The sequence below is a fragment of the Erinaceus europaeus genome, chromosome 13 (genome assembly GCF_950295315.1).
Source record: "Erinaceus europaeus chromosome 13, mEriEur2.1, whole genome shotgun sequence".
Lineage (NCBI taxonomy): Eukaryota > Metazoa > Chordata > Mammalia > Eulipotyphla > Erinaceidae > Erinaceus > Erinaceus europaeus.
Window position 1 is genome coordinate 2,210,843 of NC_080174.1, and position 21,127 is coordinate 2,231,969.

The 21,127-nt window shown below is 47.8% G+C and overlaps 1 protein-coding gene across 10 annotated transcripts in view; it reads left to right on the forward strand.

Moving 5' to 3' along the window:
* QKI (QKI, KH domain containing RNA binding) overlaps window positions 1–21,127 on the forward strand; it is a 137,369-nt gene that overhangs the window by 54,670 nt on the left and 61,572 nt on the right. For all 10 annotated transcript variants that reach the window (XR_009553574.1, XM_060205136.1, XM_060205142.1 and 7 more), the window contains exon 3: window positions 10,267–10,383. Coding sequence is in view for 9 of the 10 variants with exons in the window: in XM_060205136.1 (XP_060061119.1) it covers window positions 10,267–10,383 (117 nt within the window). In the remaining variant the exon portion in view is untranslated. The remainder of the gene's footprint in view (window positions 1–10,266; window positions 10,384–21,127) is intronic.

The window sequence follows — 21,127 nt, forward strand, 5'->3', positions numbered from 1 at the left end:
CTTGGTTTCAGCTATTGGGCTGTAGACACAGTAGGTGCCTGACTGAACCACCGGTGACTCCTCTCAGGAAATTGACCTGACGATTTTCTGTGTGGTCTCCAGTAAGGAGATGGCACATCCTAGAAAACAACCCACCACACGAGAAGGGAAAAACCAAAAGGAACAAGCAGTATGAACAGATCCATAGGGACTCGAGGCGGCGTCATCAGACTCAGATGCAGAAGCCTGCTTTCTGTGAGTGCGGAGACCACAGGCTGAGGAAATGAGGCTGGGAAATGGAAACCGCATTGTAAGGCCACACTGAACACAGCTCCTTCACTGAGTCTCTCAGCTGGTAGGTTTAACAGAGACCAGGAGCTGTACAGAGGGAGTTAGAGAACCGGAAGAGCTCAGAAGAAAATCATCAGCACAGAGAGGCGAGGCAGTGGGCAAGTGAGAGGGGTAGTGGGGGCATCTGAGGGACGCCTGGCGGCAGCCTGCTGTGTGCAGTAACGCAGCAGAGGAGAGAGGAAGTGCAGTCCTGCACTTGAGAACCTTCAGACCAGAGAAGGGGAGGCTCTGCTTGATGAGACTGTGCCAGGAAAGGACACCACCCTAGGAGCATCTTTAGTTTAATGGATTCATGGTTTATAGTCGACAGTAAGATAGTTTGTACATGTGTGATATTTCCCAGTCTTCCACATAGCAGTTCAACCCCCACTACCCCAAGAGGTCCTCTGCCATCCTGTTCCAGGACCTTAAACATACACACCCCCCCCCCCCCGCGCGCCCCGAATCTTTTACTTTGGAGCAATACACCAACTCCAGTCCAAGTTTTGCTTAGTTTTTTCCCTTTCTGATCTTGTTTTTCAACTTCTGTCCATGAGTGAGGTCATCCCACATTCATCCTCTTCTTTCTGGCTGATCTCACTTCACAAGATTCTTTCAAGCTCCATCCAAGATGAGGTAAAGAAGGTGAATTCATTATTCTTCACAGCTGAGTAGTATTCCATTGTGTATCTAGACCACAACTTGCGTAGCTACTCATCTGCTGTTGGACACCTGGGTTGCTTCCAGGTTGTGGCTATTATACTTTGTGCTGCTATGAACATAGGTGCACACAGATCTTTTTGGATGGGGCTGTTTGGTTTCTTAAGGTATATCCCCAGGAGAGGAATTACAGAAAAAAAGATTTTCACTAGAGAAAATGCCAAAGGGTGTTTTTCGTCAGAAGAAAAATAACCCCTGTTCAAAAGTTGAAGATACAGAAAAGCGTCAAGTGCGGTGAAATGAGATGTGTGGTGAACCTAATTGCATTCTGCTTGTACATGATGATGCCTCCAGCTAAAAAACACACAGGACTATGAAACCAGCAAATGGTATGAACCAGGGTGGCATGAGTGATACTTTCAGGGATTTGGGGTCTGCATTATATGAGAGAGTTATGAAAAAAGAAACTAGAAATTGAGAATTTAGAGCAGTATATTGTAACCTCTTGGGTGGGGAGCCATGCCACTTTTAAGCTTATAGAAGAGAAAAATGAGATGACGAAACACACCCCCACCCCAAGGCATAAGAAGAATGAAAACACAAAAAGGAGATAAGGACCTACAAGGTTAGATGGAGAAACAGAGCTTATCTAGATTCTGTTTAAAGGAGTTCTCTTTCAAGTATGGCGGCAGCGGGCTGAAGTTACAGGATTCAGAAAGAATGCCATGGAAAACTGGTCGACACGTATTTCTGTTCCTGCACTAATGTCACTGCAGTCTTAATGGTAAAGAGGGCTACTTGATAGTGACAGAAGATGGGATTTAAAATTTTATATGCCAAATAAAGCAGCCTCTGCAGAGCAAAAGTAAAACTTAAAAGGAGAAACAGACAACACTTAACCAACCATGGAGGAATTCACATTCTTTTCAAGTACCCATGAAATGTTTAGAAAAATTGAGCATTTGTTATGCTGAAAAGCAAGTCTGCACAGATACCGAGGGCTTGAAATTATGTGTAGTATGTTTTCTGATAGCAGTGTAGGCAACAAGAAGTCAAGAGCAGAGTTAGGGGATTCCTGTGTGTTTCAAATGGAAAGACACACGCCTCAACATTCAGTCATTTGACCCAACAGAAGGGGTGGAGGGTCTGCACCACTGGGGGTGGGGTGGGGGTGTGAGCAGGACCCCCAGCACCAAAGGGAGGTGTTCATAATGCGCTGTCTGTCCCTGGCACTGTCTCACCTGAGTGTTCAGGTGACCCCACAGCAACACACTTGCACTTGTGGGAGGCGCAGGTCTCACTCAGACCTACACAGAAAAATAAAATTGTCCTGAATGATAAGGAATTTACATCAAACTTTGGGCTATAGATAAATCCAATCCAGAGAATACTTAGTTTCTTAAAGGACTATATTTTGAAAGACAAGAAAGTGTGCACAAAAGTTAAATATTCACTTCAGAGAGTTGGAAAGAGTCCACCAAGTTAAGCTTTGGAGAACTGTGAAGAAGGGGGCTGGGTGGCACACCTGGTTGAGTGCACACACTCCAGTGCACATGGACCCAGGTCTGAGCTCCCAGCCCCCCACCTGCACAAGGAAAACTTGACAGGCAGTGAAGCAGGACTGCAGTTGTCTCTCTCCTTCCTCTCGTCTCCTCCTTCCCTCTTGCTTTCTGTTTCTATCCAAAAGTAAAATAAAATATAAAGAATTGTGAGGAGCTAATAGTGAAGCTAAGAGTACAGACCACAGTGGGAGAATGCAGGTAGGGAAGCCGGTGTGTCTGCCTTGCGTGTACAGGGAAACAAACACAGCTCTAGACCCAGGCTGTGAGCCTGATGGGTCGTTGGCCGGTATTTGAGGAAGAAATCACACTTCTGTTGGCCCACCTCGAGAATGGAAAAAGAGGGACTTCATCCCAAAATAATTTTGAAAACAGAGAAACTGAGGTGAAAACACTCAGGAAAAATGCTTTGACAAGGGAAAATTATAGACCAATTCTATTTATGAATGTAATTCTTGTTTATTATTTTTTTGCTTTTATTTGTTTTGTTTTTCTTTTTTGAATAGGTCAGAGAGAAATTGCAAAGGGAGGGGAGATAGAGAGGGAGAGAGGAAGATAGACATCAGCCACCAGCAGACCTGCTTCACCACTTGTGAAGCATACTTTCCTGCAGGTGGGGAGCGGGGCCTTGAACCTGGGCCATTCATTGGGCATGGTGATGCGTGCACTTAGCCTGGTGCTTCAGCATCCGGCCTCCTGAATGTGATTTCATTAAATGGAACGTGGGCTGGGGAGGTAGTGAAACGGCTGTGTAGAAGGCTAGCAGACCCGACACTGATGCCTAGAACTGCCGCCGGCCAGAGCTGAGCTCTTCATCTCCTGTGCTTTCTTAAGATTTATTACATGTTTAATTTTTTAAAGATTATCTTCGTTTGATAGAGACAAATCCAGAGGGAATGAGGAGCTAGAGAGGAAGAGAGACACCTACCACTCTGCTTCACCACTTGCAAAGCTTTCCTCCTGCAGGTGGGGACTGGGGGCTCAAAGTCGGGTTTGTGTGCTCAACCAGGTGAGCCGTCACCTGGCCCCATAGAATATTTTAAAAATTAAGTAGTGAAGAAATACATTGTAAATCTCACCCCACCCCCAATTTTCCCTTCTGCATTTCACCCGTGCAGACCCCCCTTCTGCTGTTGATATCCAAGGGTTGGTTTGATCTGCTGAATTACTTTGTTCTTTGTTCTTTTTTTATTTTTAAATGAGAAAGAGTGATACAGAGAGAAAGACCAGAACACTGCTCAGCTCTGGCTTATGGTGGTGCTGGGGATTGAACCTGGGACATTAGAGCCTCAGGCGTGAGTCTTTTTGCATAGCAATCATGCTGTCTCCCCAGCCCTACTCTGTTCTTTTATATTGCACATGTGTGCAATCATCTGATGTTTGTTTTCTGATTTAGTTCACTCCAGCTCCAGTCATGCTGTCACCAGTGGCAAGATTCCATTTCTTTTTCTAATACAGTTGTATCGATTGTGTGTGTTTGCATGTGTGTGTGTCCATCCTGCGGCGTGTCTGTGTCTGTATTATGACTGTTGTCTAGTGTTGCCAGGAATATAGGTGTGCAGATAACCTTTCTGAATTCATGTTTCCATATTCTTACAGAAACCTGGAGGTGGAATTGCTGGATTTTATATATGGTAGATGAGTGCTAGGGTTGTGAGAAACCTCTGTGCTGGTCCCCACTGTGCCAATACCCAGTCCCAACACTGTAGAGCACTGCTGTCTCCACACTCTTCACAGTGGGTCTCGCTAGTCTTTCGGCTAAGGGCCTCTCTCACTAGTGTGAGGCGAACCTCCACCGGCTTTGACTTACATTCTGGTAGTGTGTTATGATGAGCTTATGTCCTGTCCCTACCGGCTGTCTTTATGTCCTCTTTGAAAAGAGTCTTGTGTCAGGCCTTGTGTCTTTTTCTGACGGAGAGAACTAGAGTGTCTCTTTTGTTTGTGGAGTTGAGGATTGAATTCAGCACCTCACGCTTGCAAGCCCTGCACTGAAGCACCTCCCACCACCTTCTGTCCTTGTTTTGCTTGGGTCGCTTGATTTCTTGCTGAGTTAATGCACTCCTTATAGTATGATATGCACATAATCTTCTCCCAGTCTGTGGAAGATCTTTGTTTTGGGGATGGTTTTTTTCCACTGTGAAAAAAAAAAATAGATAGCCTTATTTAGTCTCAGTTGTTTATTCTTGCTTTTGTGCAACCACTTGCCGAACACATCTCTGTGTTCAGTGTCACAGGCTATGTGCCTTTTCATCTATGTAGTCTGTGATTTCATGTCTTACATTGAAGCCCCCAAGCCATCCAGAATGAACTTCTGTGTGCTGTTAGTGGTCTAGTTTCAGTCTTCTGTATGTGGCTGTCTGGCTTTTTCAACACTGTGTGTTGAAACACCTGGAACCTCCCAGGTGTTTGATATCAGCGCTTGGGACTGCTTTTTTGGTTTAGACGGAGAGAAAGACAGGGAGAGACCTGACGCAGTGGTGGCCACACTCAAAGCCAGGCACACACTCCCTCCCCTCCGTTGGTGTTTCATTTCTCCATTGTATGCAGGCTCTTGGCATCTTTCTCAGAAAGCAGCTCTCTACAAGTGTGCTTTTATTTCTGGGTTCTCAGTTGACGTCCACTGATCAGTGTGTATCTTTTTATTCCAGTGCAATGCTGTCTTGACAACTGTTGCTTTGTAGTAAGGTTTAAGGCGGGAGGACACAGTATCTCTATATTTCCCCCATTTCATTTAATAACTCTTTGTCTTTCCATTATTTATATCAGTATTGTTCCATTTCCTCATAAAATGTCAGAGGAATTTTTGATAGTTGTAGCATAGAATGTGCATATTGCTTAGGTCAAAGGAGTCGTGTTAATAATGTTAACTGTGGGAGCCAGGACACAACGTTTCCTGTAGAGTGCACGGTGCATTGTGCACCAGGACCCTGGCTGGAACCCCTGGCTACCAAGTGGGAGCACTGGCACAGGGGCATCTTGATGAGTGGCAGAGAAGTATCGTGGTCTCTCTTATTCTCTATCTCTCATCCTTTTTTTTTCTTCTCTGGGGAAGAAAAAAAAATCCATCAAGAGTGGTGGAATCCTGAAGGTGTGAACACGCCCTGGTGTCAAAAATAGAATGGTAACTTTTATGGCCTCATGAGCACAAACTGTCCATTTCTTTGTGTCGTTTTCTTTTAACAGTGTCTTAAGAGCTTTCTTTTCTTTCTTTCTTCTTCTTTTTTTTTTTTGTTTAATTTCTTTATTGGGGAATTAATGGCTTAAAGTTGACAGTAAAATACAATAGTTTGTATATGTGTAACATTTCCCAGTTTTCCACATAACAGGTCCTCCTCTGAACCCTTCCCTCCAGCTCCAGAGTTTTTTACTTTGGTGCAACACATCAAAAGAGCTTTCACTGTACAGACCTTTCACTTTCTTAAAAGTTCAGTTTAGCTAGTGTAATTTAAAGAAATCATAGCCAAAATGCTTAACATGCTGAACATAGTAATATATAAAAAGAACAGTGCATCGTGATCAAATTGAGTTTATTTTAAGGAATGTTAGTTTGGTTTAACATTTGACAATTAGTTATAATCCACTGCGTTAAACATAATAAAGGAGAAACATTTTGGCTGTCTCAATAGAAGATGAAATGTGATAAGTTTAAACATCTACTTAGGATCATGCAACTTGGCAAAATAGTGAATAGAAGAAATTTTTATTAATATGGCACAGTGTATCTAGAAAATGTCGACAGATAGCTTTAAACTGAACAGTTGAGAAATGTATTCTCTGGAGCAAGTCATGGACAACACACTTTTATTTGACTTTGGACTCAAGGTGTACTTGTTGGCTAGTGCTGAAAGGATGTCCAGGAAAAAAGTTTACTTTAAAATATGACTGGAAAAGAAAAATACCTAGAGGTTATTACTTGCAAGTGGTATGGTTTTTCTACTTAAACAGTCCCGAAGAAGTGGCAGGAGAATTGAGGTTTTTGTAGTAGTGCTCTGCAGCGAGGTTCTCAAGGATAAGCACTTACATACACAGATCAGCTGTGCTTTCTGTAAAAAGAGCGAAATTGAAAATCGTTCCTCAGCGGCAGAATAAGGCCTCTAATAGCTACGACTTTGATGTGCCAAAAGAGGCTTGCCTTCCTGAGAGAAGTCAACTTAGCCAAGCGGGACAGTCATACTGTATTCATGGGTTTAAACATTAATGTAGTGGGAACTGGGCGGTAGTGCAGCGGGCTAATCCCACATGGAGCAAAGTGCAGGGACTGGCGTAAGGATCCGGGTTCGAGCCCCCAGCTACCCCCACCTGCAGGGGGTTACTTCACAGGCGGTGAAGCAGGTCTGCAGGTGTCTGTCTTTCTCTCCCCCTCTCTTGTCATCCCCTCCTCTGTCCATTTCTCTCTGTCCTGTCCAACAACAACAGCAGCAATAGTAACAACAGCAATGATAAACAAAAAAGGGAAAAAATGGCCTCCAGGAGCAGTGGATTCTTAGTGCAAGCACTGAGCCCCAGCAATAACCCTGGAGGCAAACAAACAAACAAACAAACAAACAGAAATGGAGGTAGCACCCCAGCTCCCCTGTGAGTGTACTTTATAAATCAATCAGCTGTTTCTAAATCTGTTTGGAAATGAAGGGTCATAATAACAGCAAAATGGAGTAAAATTGTTGGGCCGCACAGAAAGGCTTTTATGAAGTCTCAGTGCATGGCACACTGTGATATCCAAGCGAGGGCAGACAGACAGACTGCTGTGACGGCATGGAGAGCCTGGAGTAGAGTCAGCTGCGTATGCTGGGCTAACTTGTGCCTGCTAGAGCTGGCGCCAGTGGGGAGGGTACTTACCTTGCAGCGTGTGTCATGGGGCCTTTGGGCGTCTTTGTCAGAGGAGAAAAAGAAGGGAAAGCAGTTCCCTCTCAGACACCAGCTCCCTGTGCACTGTGCACATCTATGTGAAAGGCACAGCGAACGGCGGAGGTTATCTTAATAACCTGGAGCTGGAGAAAGACTGCTTTTAAATAGGACTCTGAAAACACCAGGCATGAAAAGAGGATAGATAATTTGAGCTCCATTAAAATTAAATGTCATTTCAATTTAATTCACTTCAGACTGATTAGATCCAGTGGCCATACCGCATCACAGAGAGAAGGCAAGCCACAGAGTAGAAAAGGCATCTCCTGCCCTCAGTCACATAGTAGCAGTTAGTGACGACAGCGCTTGGACACACAGTAGACAGACAGCCAGAGAACTTCAAGCGTCCTTCAGAAAAAAGCTTATCCAAGTAGCCAGGAAACAGGAGAAGCTAATGGACTTTGTCACTGACCAGGGAGTGCGCCCTGAGGTGCTAAGCCGATGTCCAGATGGCTCAGTTGAACTCTGCTGGTAGCAGGAGTGTTAGTGCAGCAGTGACGCACAGCGGTCCTACTCACTGCTTTGGGGAACACTAGTCCAAGGCTATTCTAGAAAACAGGTCAGCATGGCCCAGGCGCTTCCTGCACCCACAGCGTGCTCCCTCAAGGTCTGCCGGCTTTCACGTGAGGGCCGTGCCGGGACCTTTGACAGGCCTCCTCTGTCTCTTCATACGGAGGCTAAAGCAGTGAAGCCTTGCTCGGGGCTTCCTGGTCAGGAACGGTGTCCCAGCCCTCTGCGTCTGGACTAGAGTGGACACGCTGCATCCTCACTCTTAACTCAGCCAGTACAGCTGCCACTCCATGACCGAGCCTTCTTTGCGTGACCTGGAAAGTCCCAACTCTTGTGTGGTATCGGAACTTGGATGCTCCTTGGGAGGTTAGACACCAGGAGCACTTGTGTCACGTAGGTTGGCAAGTGTGGGGAGATCTTACGCTGGAAGTAAGACTGTCAGGGTTTAGGCTGGCTGCGGAGGTAGATTAAGTGCTCTGTGCCCTGGGTGCGGCCTTTTGTGTGAATAGAGACAGTTCAGGCAAGCTTTAGAATTCGAGGTGTAGAGTTGGCTCAAGTGCTCACAGGGTTAGTCAGTCTTCGGTCCCCAGAGGCATGTGGCTCGGTGCGCAGAGTGCTAGGCTTGCTTGCATGAGGCCCCGTGCTCAAGCCCCAGCCTCTGTAGAGCAGAGTTGGCCTCTCCTGTCTCTCTCAGTAAATCTTAAAGACAAATGGATGGAACTGTGAAGTAGAGAGGTGAAAGGCAATTACTAGATGGTTTCACTTATATGTGGAATAGAAATAACTGAAACACACAGAAGTTCGCTTGTAATTGCAGGGACTCAGGCACATACACATACACACTTACATGGGTATGAAACTGTGTCCTTGAAGTCTTACAATTTTGTAAACCACTGTTAAGTCATTAACAATAAAAATCACAGGAAAGACTCTCAGAGGGCAGGTGGCTTTCTTCCAACTTCACAAGTGTACCACTGTCTGTCATTTGTAATTCATGCATGTGAAACAAGCTGTGTTTATAAATCCGGCAAGCAGCTCAGTGAGGCAGCGTAAGGTTGATGAAGTTCCCCTGCTTCTTAAGCTCTGGCGGCTTAAGGGAAAGTAGGAAGGCTGGAAAGGAATGGGAGGAATCTGGACCAATTTGATCAAACTGAAAAACCATTAGTGGGGCTTATGGGAACTGATGGTAACCCTTGACTTTTGTCTAATATGTGGATGTGTGGAAGAGGAAATTTTACTTTTCAGTATGCAGAATCAATTCATTTTCTCACTGACCTCAGAAAGAAAGAAAGAAAGAAAGAAAGAAAGAAAGAAAGAAAGAAAGAAATAAAGCTACCTGTGAATATTGGAAATTTCTATAGAAGAATGATATTCCTTCGCTTATAGTTATTTCTGTTACAGTTTTACCCAGAAAGGAAGGCTTCTTGCAAAAGCGATACATGCGAAAGTCAGAATGGGAAAAAGCAAGGAAAGCTGGAAGGAGCCTGGTCCCCATAGACTGTACCCCCAGGACACACTTGATTGTCCATGCTGGCTGCCACCACTGACTGAAAGTTCTCTCCACATAGTTGTTCTGGGGACATAGAATTTCTCTCTCTGCTGGACTAAAAGGGGGGGAAAAAAAAAAAAGAAAGCTGGGAGTCGGTCGGTAGTGCAGCGGGTTAAGCGCACGTGGCGCAAAGCACAAGGACCGGCGTTAAGGACCCTGGTTCGAGCCCCCTGGCTCCCCACCTGCGGGGGAGTCACTTCACAGGCGGTGAAGCAGGTCTGCAGGTGTCTGTCTTTCTCTCCCCCTCTCTGTCTTCCCCTCCTCTCTCCATTTCTCTCTGTCCTCTCCAACAACTACGACATCAGTAACAACAATAAAAAAGCAACGAGGGCAACAAAAGGGAAAATTAAAATAAATAAAATAAAAAATAAAAAAGCAATTTAAAAAAAAGAAAGCTGTTTCTCATAATGAATTGTTCTCTTCACAGTCTTTACAGAAGTTTGGTGTCTGGGATTTTTTTTCTTGGGTGGTACGTAAGGTTCTGTCAGAATGTGATCTACCTACATTTGTGTAGATCACATGTTGACAGTCAGGCAGTTCAGTACAGTGCCCATTTCTGGTAGACACTACTAATAATTTATAGTGAATACATATCAGAAATTAGCAAACAGGCTATTGTGACTACATTCTCAAAAATACAAAGAAAATCCTAAGAATTCTTAAGATTTTAACTTAGTATCAAAACTGACTTGAAAAACCTGGTATTTTAAGTTAAATGTTTAAGAACCATTGGCTCAAACAGGTAAATAATGTAAGATGTCTTTTTCTTTTTCCCAGTTTAACTTTGTTGGGAGAATCCTTGGACCCAGAGGACTTACGGCTAAACAGCTTGAAGCAGAAACAGGATGCAAAATAATGGTCCGAGGCAAAGGTTCCATGAGGGATAAAAAGAAGGTAGGTAAGCCCCGAAAACGGGGACAAGCTTTCATCTGAACAGTTGTTGCCACGTGCCCGGGGAGTAGGTGCTATCCAGAGCGCAGGGCAGAGGCGACCGACAGCACCTCACATACTTGGGAACTTCTTAAAGGCGTTGTCATGATTTTCCATGTTGATTTTAATGTAGCTGATTTCCTAAGCCAGTTGTTATCTGAGTCCCTCAAGGTAACTTGCTCTGGTATTTACACTTGAGGCTGCTGGTTTGGAAGGTAGCCAGACTATACTCTTGGAAAAGTAAAAATCCACAACTAAAAGTTTGAAAACTCTCCAGAGTTTGTTCTGGTGAGATTTAAGTGAGAAGCATCAGAAGACTCTCTCTGGTTGTATGTGAGGTAATTGGGAGACTTAGGGTGAATTTGCAGAAAAGACAAGACTTGAACTGACTGTGAAACACACTCTGGATTTCAGCAAACATTCTGTGCTGACTATAAGTTTTCTAGGCAATTTGCTTTAAACCACTTTGTTCCTTTTTTTGATGTTAGTGCTTTGTTTTTTTTTTCTTCTTCCTGCCACTACTTACTTGTTTTGCTAGCTTAATTGTAAGAATTCAAGTACCCACCTTTAACTTTTGGTCTTAGGGAGGTTTAATCCGTATAGTTTCCAAAGTTACCTTTGAATTTTTATCTGTGTAAAAAAATTATCTTCAAGAATACCTGCATTTTGATGGCCAAAGATTAAGCTTCTGGTAGTTTCCAAAGTTACCTTTGAATTTTTATCTGTGTAAAAAAATATTGTCAAGAATACCTACATTTTGATGACCAAAGATTAAGCTTCTTGTTGGAAGGGTGTTTTGTTTCTTGTTGTTCAGCATGTCACCTTGGGAAGCCAGTCAGGGCACAGAGCTATGGTCAGCCTGCGTCACGCGGGCGGGGCTTTCTGGGGCGCTGCGCCCTCCTGCCCGGGCACCCGCCCAGCCCTCTCCTGGCTGTCTGCTGTCGTGCTGCTCTTCTGAGCTGCCCACCTCCTCTCCTCTGGGCTCTCCCTGATGCCGACCGGACTCCCATCATTCTCTCTTCCCGTGGGCCAATAGTGATTTGAGCAGTTAAGAAACGAGAGGCAGAGTCCTCAGTGATACTGATTGAATTCTTACTATGGCCTGTTCTTGTCAGCTAAGTGAAAAGTCGTTTCAGGCAAGCATGTGAGTTTGTCTTGAGTATGTTTAAAAGTATTGCTACCTAAAACATTTTTTCTTTCGGATTAGATTATTTGAAACTTGAGCATGTTTTGAGTCGTCTGGGTAGAGATCTTGGGCTGCCAGTGATCTTGGTCCCCAAGTTTTTAGCGTGGCCGCCTGGCATTAAGTGACGTTGCCGGCATCACCTAGAAGCAGGTGAAAGCCCTGCCTCTAGTGCCTCTGCAAGAAACCCAGCTCTGCCTCCTGCCTGCGTGGTGGGGCCTGCAGAGCGAGCTTACACTGCCGTCTCTGCAGAAGAGCGGAACGGCCGGCCGGGGCTGTGGACTTGGCTGCCTGATCGCTTCGGCTGCAATCTGTGTCTGTCAGATGATGGTTTTGTGACCCGGGGCAGGTCCCTTCATCTCTGTCCCATGTGCAGGGCCGGGCAGCAAGGCCACCTGGAGCTGCGCCAGAGGGAAGGAAGCACTTAGAGCAGACCTGTGTGGTGCCTTGACATGGCCACTTAGCGCCGTTCTGAGTGACACTGATGGCGTGGGATGCCGCATTTGCCCGTCAGCCTGGTGGGGGAGCTGCGGGTACGTGGACTCGGGCCTGGGAGCGCTTCCTTGACCTCTGTGACATGGGCATCTCGGATGTGATGAGCGCTGGCTCGCCTGCTTGTTTCTTGGGTGGTCGCTGTGTCCATCTTCTGTGTTGTCCACTTTTTTCTTGACCACAAGGACTAGGATTTCAGGTATTTTATTAATCTTTGACTTGTGCTCCTTGCTGAAAAATTAAAACCTTCGACGCTCTATGGCGCAAGGAAACTGGATGCAGGCAAACCCTAGCGGCGTGCTCATGGGTCCCGCTTTGAGCTGTGCCAAGTGCTGCAGGTGAACACCTAGTGTCCCGGACCAGTTTGAGTGGTCCTGCAGACGTGCCAAATCTGAGAGGGACTCTGAGGGACGGGTGTGCTGCCCGCTCTGTTAGCCTACCGCGTGCGTGCGTGCGTGTGTGCGTGCGTGCGTGCGTGCGGCAGCCCGGCTCCCTCACGCTGCAGGCGCTCCATCCAGGGAGCTCGGGGACGACGCGGAGCCTGTGGAGACAGACAGGCCCGCTGACGCGGGGCACAGAGGCCTGGGCTCTGCAGGAGCCGCAGGGGAAAGGCCTCGGGCTGTCAGCTGCACGGAGGCCTGTGAGGAAAGGGCCGCTCGCCACCGGTCTCTGCGTCCCCGACTGGCCGGCCCACGGAAGGCACGCCCTGGGAGGATTTGCGGGAGGGCTGACAGTTTCGGTGAGCTCCCTCTCTGACTGGACCCCGCACACCACAGGAGACTGTAGACGAGGAGAAACTGAGTGTGCACTCTCTGGCTCTGCTCCCGGGTGGAGACGCCACAGCCACCGTGGGGTTGTCCCGTGTGACCGCCTGGTCCCGGCCCGACCGGAAACACCTAGGGCTGGGGCCGGCTTTTCTCAGCTGGTCTGCTCCTTGTTGCCGGGGCTGTGCACGGTTCCCTCTTAGCCTTGCTCGTCTTGATCAGTCTGTTTCATTGTCCGCTTGTGTGAAGCAATCTTGGCTCAGAGAACCTGTGGTTTGCTAAGGCTGAGACCAAAGGGCGTCGGTGAATTAGAAGAAGTTGAGTATTAAGTGTGTCAGACTTGAACTGAGAAATAAATATATGAAAATATATTTTTTAATTTCTGTAAGTTTTTGTTTTCTCAGTGGAAACATATTTCAGTATTTCACTTCTGTGTGTCCTTCCCCTGGTTTCCAGAAGTCTTTCCTTTTTGAATGATTTATCCACCATACACTTGTGCAGATTAGAGGTAGAAGTGCTTTGGGATAAGAAAGTGGGTATTTGTAGTTTTCAGTTGTGTTGGCAGAGGGCTTAGGGAGCACTGCCACCTGCTAGGCCCCAGCCAGCTGGCTGGCACCCCTGTCTTCTGGTGGGGGACCTTCCTCTGGGCAGGAAGGCTCCTCCCCACAGTGCTCCCTGGGCCTCTGCCTTGTGCAGGCTGCAGTTACAGACCAGGTGGGACTCTGCACATGGGTTTACAAACGTATCTAAAGCGTTTCTTATAGTCTGATCATATCACTTCTTATGGTTAGTATGTATTCTTACTAGTTTGTGACATTTTAGCATAGTTGAACTGCACACGAGACCAGAGAGCTAGATAGAGCTCAGGGTGGGTGGGTGCCAGGCCATGTGTGGCCCAGACTCTAGCCGATCCAGTGCCACATGGAAATACAGTGGAGACACCAGGGGAAGATCCTGTACTGACATCTAGAGAGCTCTCCCTCTCCTCCCTCTCTTTTCCTTTCCTCCCCTCTAGCCCCCCCCCCCCCCCCGAAAACTTGCCCCGGAGAGGTAAGATGATGCATACATGGTTTATGCTCTGCAATAAATAAATGTATGAATGGTCTAAAAAAAATTTAAAGGTACTTGATCTTGCCAGAGGCCTTGTTGGAACCATTGACAGAGCCTTCTGGATTGTTCTTCAGCAGAGTAGAGAGCAGGTTAGGTTATGCATGAAGATTTATAATCAGCATTTTCTTCTGTGACTGTGTTTTGTCCAGGGTCAGTTCACCACGTAGTTGACCTTGATGATTACCGGCTCGAGACTTTGTGCCAGGAGATAGGAAAAAAGCACTGAAAGGACATTTCAAGGCAATGTTACAACAACTTGCAAAAATAAATTAGCTTGTGTTCTGGTAGGCGGTGCAGTAGATAAAGCACTGGACTCTCAAGCGTGAGGTCCTGAGTTCAATCTCTGGCAGCACATGTGCCAGAGTGATGTCTGCTTTTTTCTCTCCTCCTATCTTCCTCACTAGTAAATAAGTAAAATCTTTAAACAAAGTCAACTTGCTTGATGTGGAATACGGGTGTCGCCTTGTCTCAGCACTGCGGAGAGCTAGTGAGCACACCTGTTGACGCTGCTCATCTTTCTGAGAGCTCTGGCAAAGGTGAAGTTCACTAGAGAAAAGACTGTGGCGTGGGCTGTGGCTGTCCCTCCCCGTGTCAGCACTCCTCTCCTCCTTTGAGTACCCTTCCTCCCTCTGCCGCCAGAGTATCCGGGGAGCAAATTCCAGCCGCCGCGGTTTCCTCTGTAAATATTTGAGTAGGTGCTTGTGTTGATGACCAGGAAATTCTTTGTCATCAGATCTAGTCAGGGTTCCCTCTCATCTCATTAATATGCCTTGTAAATGTCGTCTTGCGGAGGCTGGGTGGTGGCACATCTGGTTGCGTGCACATGGCGCTATGCTCAAGGGCCTGAGTTCCAGCCGCATCCCTCACCTGCAGAGGTATGCTTCGCAAATAGTGAAGCAGGGCTGCAGGTGCCTCTTTCTCACTCTCTCTCCCCTTCCCCTCTCAATTTCTCTCTGTCCTGTCAAAGAAAGGGGGGGGGGGTTGTGTGTGAAAAGGGAACTGTGGCCACCAGGAAGGATGCTTCTCACCTTGGCAGCTGGCTTGCTGAGGAGCTGCCACTAGTCCAAGAATCCCTGGAGAGTTGCTTCTCAGGGCGGTGCTTCACACTTGATTTTGTCTGCTGGGTATCTTGGTGAGAGAGCCCTTCCTTCCTCCCTCCCTCCCTCTCTCCCTCCCTCCCTCCTTTTCCTCCTTTCCTTCCTTCCTTCCTTCCTTCCTTCCGCCCTCCCTCCCTCCCTCCCTCCCTCCCCTCCCTTCCCTCCCTCCCTTCCTTCCTTCCTCTCTTCTGAAGAATATTTCACAATGTTTGCGTGGTGACACATAAATTCTGTTTCTGCTCTCTGTGATTCTAACAATCATTGTTGGTTGCTTGCAGGCTATTATTTCAGTAGGAGTTGTAAAATGGCTCTGTCTTACTTCTAGGTTGCCTTCTGTTTTTATTTATTTAATGGGAAGGACTGGATAATGCCCAGGACTTTGTATTTACACAATTTAAAATAGTGAGTTGGTCCCTAGACATTTTACAGAGGTGAAGAATGAGTCTTCTATCTTTTTCATGTAGCATTGTGGATACGTCTGCGAGCTCACTGTGTTTCAGCTCATTGTAGTCAGTGCCTTTAGCTGAGGGTCCCAGCGGTTGCCCAGGGGTGGGGGCCTGGTTAGCTCTCTTATCATTCTTTCACTGACATGCCAGCAGGCAGTTGGGCTTTCAGTTCTGATGTGATAGATTGTCTAGGCTCCAAGGTTTGTTGCCCAGACTTGGAATCAGCCCCAGTTACTCTGCTTGGGATTCACTTCAGTGACAACATTCTGGCCTCTTGTGAGTAATGTCCATTATTGGTGGACTTAGGCTGAAAGAAGGAGCTATACCGACATCGTCTTTACAGGTTCATTCCTATTCAGAATCAAAACTAGTCCCTAGTGGCTTGAAATAATGACTCGTTTGCTTTATTGTGTGTGTGTGTGTGTGTGTGTGCACATGCGCGCGCGCACACACACACACACACACACACGAATCATCTGAGTAAAATAGCCCAGAAGGAGGAGCACAAATACGGCCTGGCCCCACTTCTGAACACTCTAAGAGAAAACCAGAAGGTGAAAGGACTGTCAGGGGACTGCAGCAGGAAGGCATTGTCACTGGGACAGGTCTCAGTGTAGCCTAGAGTGCTTGCATAGCACTGCTGGGTGCTTCTCTGGCCCAATTTTCTATTATTATTGTTTTGGATGTATATATATTTCTTCATTGGGGGGGTTGATGGTTTATGCTCCACAGTAAAATATAGTAGTTTGTACATGGGGAGCATTTCTCAGTTCCCACAGGACTGTTCCTCTCTAGATCCTCTTGCCATCGTGATCAGGGACCTGAACCCTCCCAATTATTGTTTTTTTAAGAAAGAAAGGAGAGAGAGGTTGGGGGGCTGTGTGGTGTGAAGACAGCTACCGCAGCACCACTCTACCATCCGCGGAGTTCCCGAGGTTCTGCTCCTCTATCACGTGATGCAGGCTTTGCACCTAGGCCTCAGCCACAGTAGAGGGCAAGTTCTTTTTCTGTTTTACAGCCTGCATTTAAAAACTGCTGCGGGGTTGTCACCAGGGCTTGGTGCTGCAGGAGGCACGCACTGCTCCTAGCACCTTTTCCCCCTTCTTATTTTATAGGCTAGACAGAAAGTGGAGGTGGGGGCGGACAGTAGGGGTGGGGCAGATAGACCTGCAGCACTGCTTCACTGCTTCTGAAGTTTCCCTCCTGCAGGTGGGGATTGGAGGACCGAACCCAAGTCCTTGGGCATGGTAACACACACACTCAACTAGCTGCGCCACTACCTAGCCCCCAAAACACTGGGTAGGGGGAGAAAGGAAGAAGAGAAGAAGGTTCTTGCTGTCTCGAGCAGCACAACCGTGTCCAGTTGTCTGGTTAGTCATTCATTAACAGTTAATTCTTATTTACTTTCCTGTTGGTTAGACAAAGTTGAAGTAGTGTTGTTGTAACTGATCTCAAGGTGCTTTATAGCAGCAATAAACGGCTGGCTGTGCTTGAGAATCTTGGACCAGATGTTTTCACTAGGAAACATGACGCCATCTTCTCCTTCTGTCAGCCAGGGCTCCTCATCTCAACCATAGAACACAGAATTTCTGCATTTTCATCAACAGTAGAGAGAACACCACCACACCTCTAGCTGGGGCAGACACATCAGAGTTAGGCAGGGCCGGGCGGACACACCTGACTCTTCTCTGGAATCTCAAGGCCGTCAACACCCACAGAGGGAACCACTTTACATTCCACCAACAATATTTGAGGAGTCTTTCTTCTCCACACTTCACCAGCACTTGTTGTTTCTGGTCTTTCCAATGTAGGTCAGTCTCAAAGATACAGAGTTTATGCCGAACAAGAAGAGCTTGCTAAGCAAAAATCTCTCTTCTCTTCCACTCATCCCTTCCACAATAGTCAAGTTACCTTTCTTATACCTTTTTTTGCCTGGTCTTCAACCACTCCGAGCCGACACAGGAAGAAACAGAGACTACAGCACGGAAGCTTCCTCTGGTTGGGAAGGGACTAGGCTTTATCTTTTAAACATTAGAGCCTCTGACACATCTAAGGACAGTACTCATTTCTTGAAGCTGCCCTAATATCTGTGTACTAATTCTCTGTGATGTCAGTCCTCCTTCCTTAATGTGCTGGGTATGACTTTAAATTCAGCCTCAACCGTGATTGGCTGGCTTGTTTTTTTTGTTTTGTTTTTAGAAAGGGAGACCTGCCGTTTGGGAGTTTAAATGAGTGCTTTTCAAATCATCTTTAAAATTTTCCAGTCAGTTCTGAAACATTCTTTTTGTGAACTATAATGAAATTAATTATCGGAGAATGGAATTCTGTGAAGTGGTAAATTTAACGTGTTTTAAAACTGTGGATGTCAGCAGACCTAAGTATCCGGTTGTCTTGTCCGGGTGTCCCTGACCACGGCTGGTGCCCGTGCTTGCTGGCTGTGTGCACAGAGCTCCGCCGGGTCCTCCGCCCGACCTGGGCTGTGACTGCAGAGCAAGTCATTTTAGCATGTTCTGGTAGCATGTCTACCCACTGTGGACGCAGTTAGCTTTTGTGCGCCTTAGCCGCGCTTATGGTGCAGCTATAAAGGAATGCCGTGGAAGTTGGGCTCCCGACAGGCTGGGGAGAGTCTCAGTGCTCTTAGAGAAATGAGTCACTGTTACAGAAAGACTGGAAGGAACTGAAATAAAAACTCTGCTAAGATTTGTGAAAGTTTCAGGGGCGGGGCGGGCACAGGATGAACTCATTGAGATAAGCCTTTGTTTTCCTCAGAGAAGCGACACTTGCATGACCTGGGACCTTCAGCTAATTCCTCTGCAGTAGACCCAGTACCATCACCCAACACCGTGATGAGTGATGAGTTAATTGTCTGAGCCTAATGAAATGAGATGTGGGTTTCGGGGGGGGGTGGGGAGGAGGAAGGAGAGCTGTTTGATCACTAGGAGCTATTAATGAGCCTTTTCAAGTAAGTCTTGGTTGGTTTGTAGTCAGTTCAGTTGGGGAGAGCTTGTATTGTTCATACACAGATTGAGTTCTCAGAGAAGTCAGTTTTCCATTGACAGAATTAATAGTAGGAAGCTGCATGTGTGGCTGTGCTACACCAGTTGATTGTTTTTAAAGTCCTTTATCATTAAAGTAGATTGGGAAGTTGTGTGTGCCTCCAGGAAGTTCTTCATACTGGCCGTCAGTTATTATGTAGTTTTCACAAGCCCAGTGATCCATCCTGCTCTGTCTTGCTTGTGTTGTTTCCGTTTACTCCTTCATTGTTGAAAGATCACTATGGCTTTGAAAGTCACGTAAGATAAATCCTTCCAGTCAGAAGTCATCTAAGGACCAGACTGATATCACAGCCTGTGGATCCGCAAGTCATCAGAGCTGTGACTCCCACATTACTGAGGTGATTGATTCTTCATTATGTGAAAGCCTTGTTACAGAGGAGAGAGTAGATAGGGATTATAGCAGCTGGTTAGGAGTGCCTTGCAAAAGGCCTTCTAGGTGTTGACCTAGCCATCAGTACCTGGAGAGTAGTCCAGGTGCAGAGTGCGCCACTTCATGTGGAAGGTGTATTTGGAAGCTGCCATTAAGAAGCTGGTGCTCAGTTTCCAGCTCGTGAGGTCAGGGTCTCGCTGCGGCACCTGTCCCTTTATATCTGAGCTTCTTGAAGTGGGAGCACCCCCAGGTGTGTGACCTGGTCAAGCTCCTAGAGCAGCTGTGGTGGGCATGCTCAGAAGCCAAAAGGGACAACAATTTTAAAGGAAGTCACAGCTGTGAAAAGCAGATGTTAAGCGGGTCTCCTGCAAAATGAATCCTCCCGGAAGAAGCTTAGACTCTTGTCTGGCGCTGTGGCCTCTCTGCCCTCTGCCTGTGCTGGCCCCGTAGCTCACGTGCCCTGAGGATTTATATCCAGCCAGAGAATAAATAAGCCCAGGGCTTAAGCTCCAGGCCCTGCAGGACTGTCACTGCTGAAGGAGCAGCTCAGGCTCAGATCTGCCGGCTCCCTCTGTCCTGTGGACAGACAGTAGCTAGCGCGCTCGACGTTGGCATGCGTGCCGTGTGGGTAAACCGGTGCAGGTACTGTTTGGGAAGCATTCTCAGAGTTGCCTGGTACAGCTGCTGTCTGAGAGAACAAGCCCTCAGCAGGAAATGGAAGCGGTTTATCAGTCATATTCAAACCGAGGATTCCACTTTATATATGTATTTAGTCAACAAGACGCGAGCACGCGGAGCCTTGTGCGCCCTCACCTAGAATCGCCGCTCATTTCCAGATGTGCATCTGTCTGTGTGTGCTTGTCTGTCCTTCCTGTGTCTGCGTGAATCTGTGCCCGCACGCACACAGCGGGTGCTGGTCCTGGGCTGCCTAATTGCCGAAATAAGTGAGCAGTTCCAGAGTCGGCGCGTGTGGCTCTCCCAGGCCGGTGTGCCCACCTAGAGTGCCGGGCCGTGGAGTGCCCGGAGCCACCCACGCACCTCCCAGCTCGTTTGGAGATGGCAGCGCCAGCCTTGTGTCGGGTCGCAGCCTGCGAGCGCCCTTGTTTCCCTGGTCTGTCGGTGCTGTGTCTCTCAAATGTTTGCCTTTTGTGGGCGATGCTGGTGTTCAGAACGCCCCCAGACCTAGCGCCGAGGAGATGGCCATGCATTTTATGGAGAGAGACACAGGTCGAGAAGTTGTGTGAGGAGCAGCCCACAGTGCTGCTGGCTGTGAGGTCGTTGCTGAGTCAGCAGCACTCGTTACTGACATGATGCCATCCTTCCCTGAGTTGGCGCTGCGTGAGGACGTGCCGAGGGGCTCACAGGAGGCACAGCCCTGACTGCTAGCGAGGCCGTCCAGCCTCCCTAGGGAGAGGCTTTGTCCCCGATAATGGGGCTTGACAGGTGTATGCATAAACTCATCCATCTTTTTATTTGCCGAAGCATTTGGGAGAGGTGTTGCCGGTGTGGGCTTCCTGGACGTCCTGGGTGGGAGTACCGCGCAGTGGTGTGATGGGGGGACATTCTAAGTCAGGTTCTCCAGTGGTCTAAGTCCTTTGTGTGCTGGCGTCCAGCCCGTGCCGCATTGTGCCTGTGTCCCCTGCTTCCTCACGTGGAGACCACCCTCAGCCTGGCCTCTGTCCTTCTTGGCCCCGCGAGCTCCGCGGTCTTCCTCTCAGCACGGTGCGTCCTCGGCATCGGCGTCTGCCCTGTACTTTGGCGAAGACCATGTGGGTCAGGCTGGGCCCACAGGTGCGGCCGTGCCAGTGAGTCCGCCCATCCTGCCTCCCCCTCGGGCGCGCAGCGGCTGTGGTTTCTGATGGGCTGACTTGCTCTCTTTGCCCCAGACTCCTTCTGTAGCTGACGAAGCCGAGACCCTGCAGCCACTCTGCTGAGTTCGCTCCCATTTGACCCGAGGGAAAATGGCCGCAGGTGGCCTCTCTGTTGCTCAGTGAGGACTGGGGCTTCCAGGGCAGGAGTGCTTCCTCCTGCCATGCTTCCCCTTCCCCGTGGCCTCTTTTCAGCAAGCGGCAAGCACAGGGCATGTCCCCAGGTCTCGGGCGTCGCCCCACGGACGCCCACGTGCTCAGCTCAGCCTCCGAGGTCTCCCGCTCGCGCGCACTCAGCTGCCTTCCCGGCATCGGGTCGGCT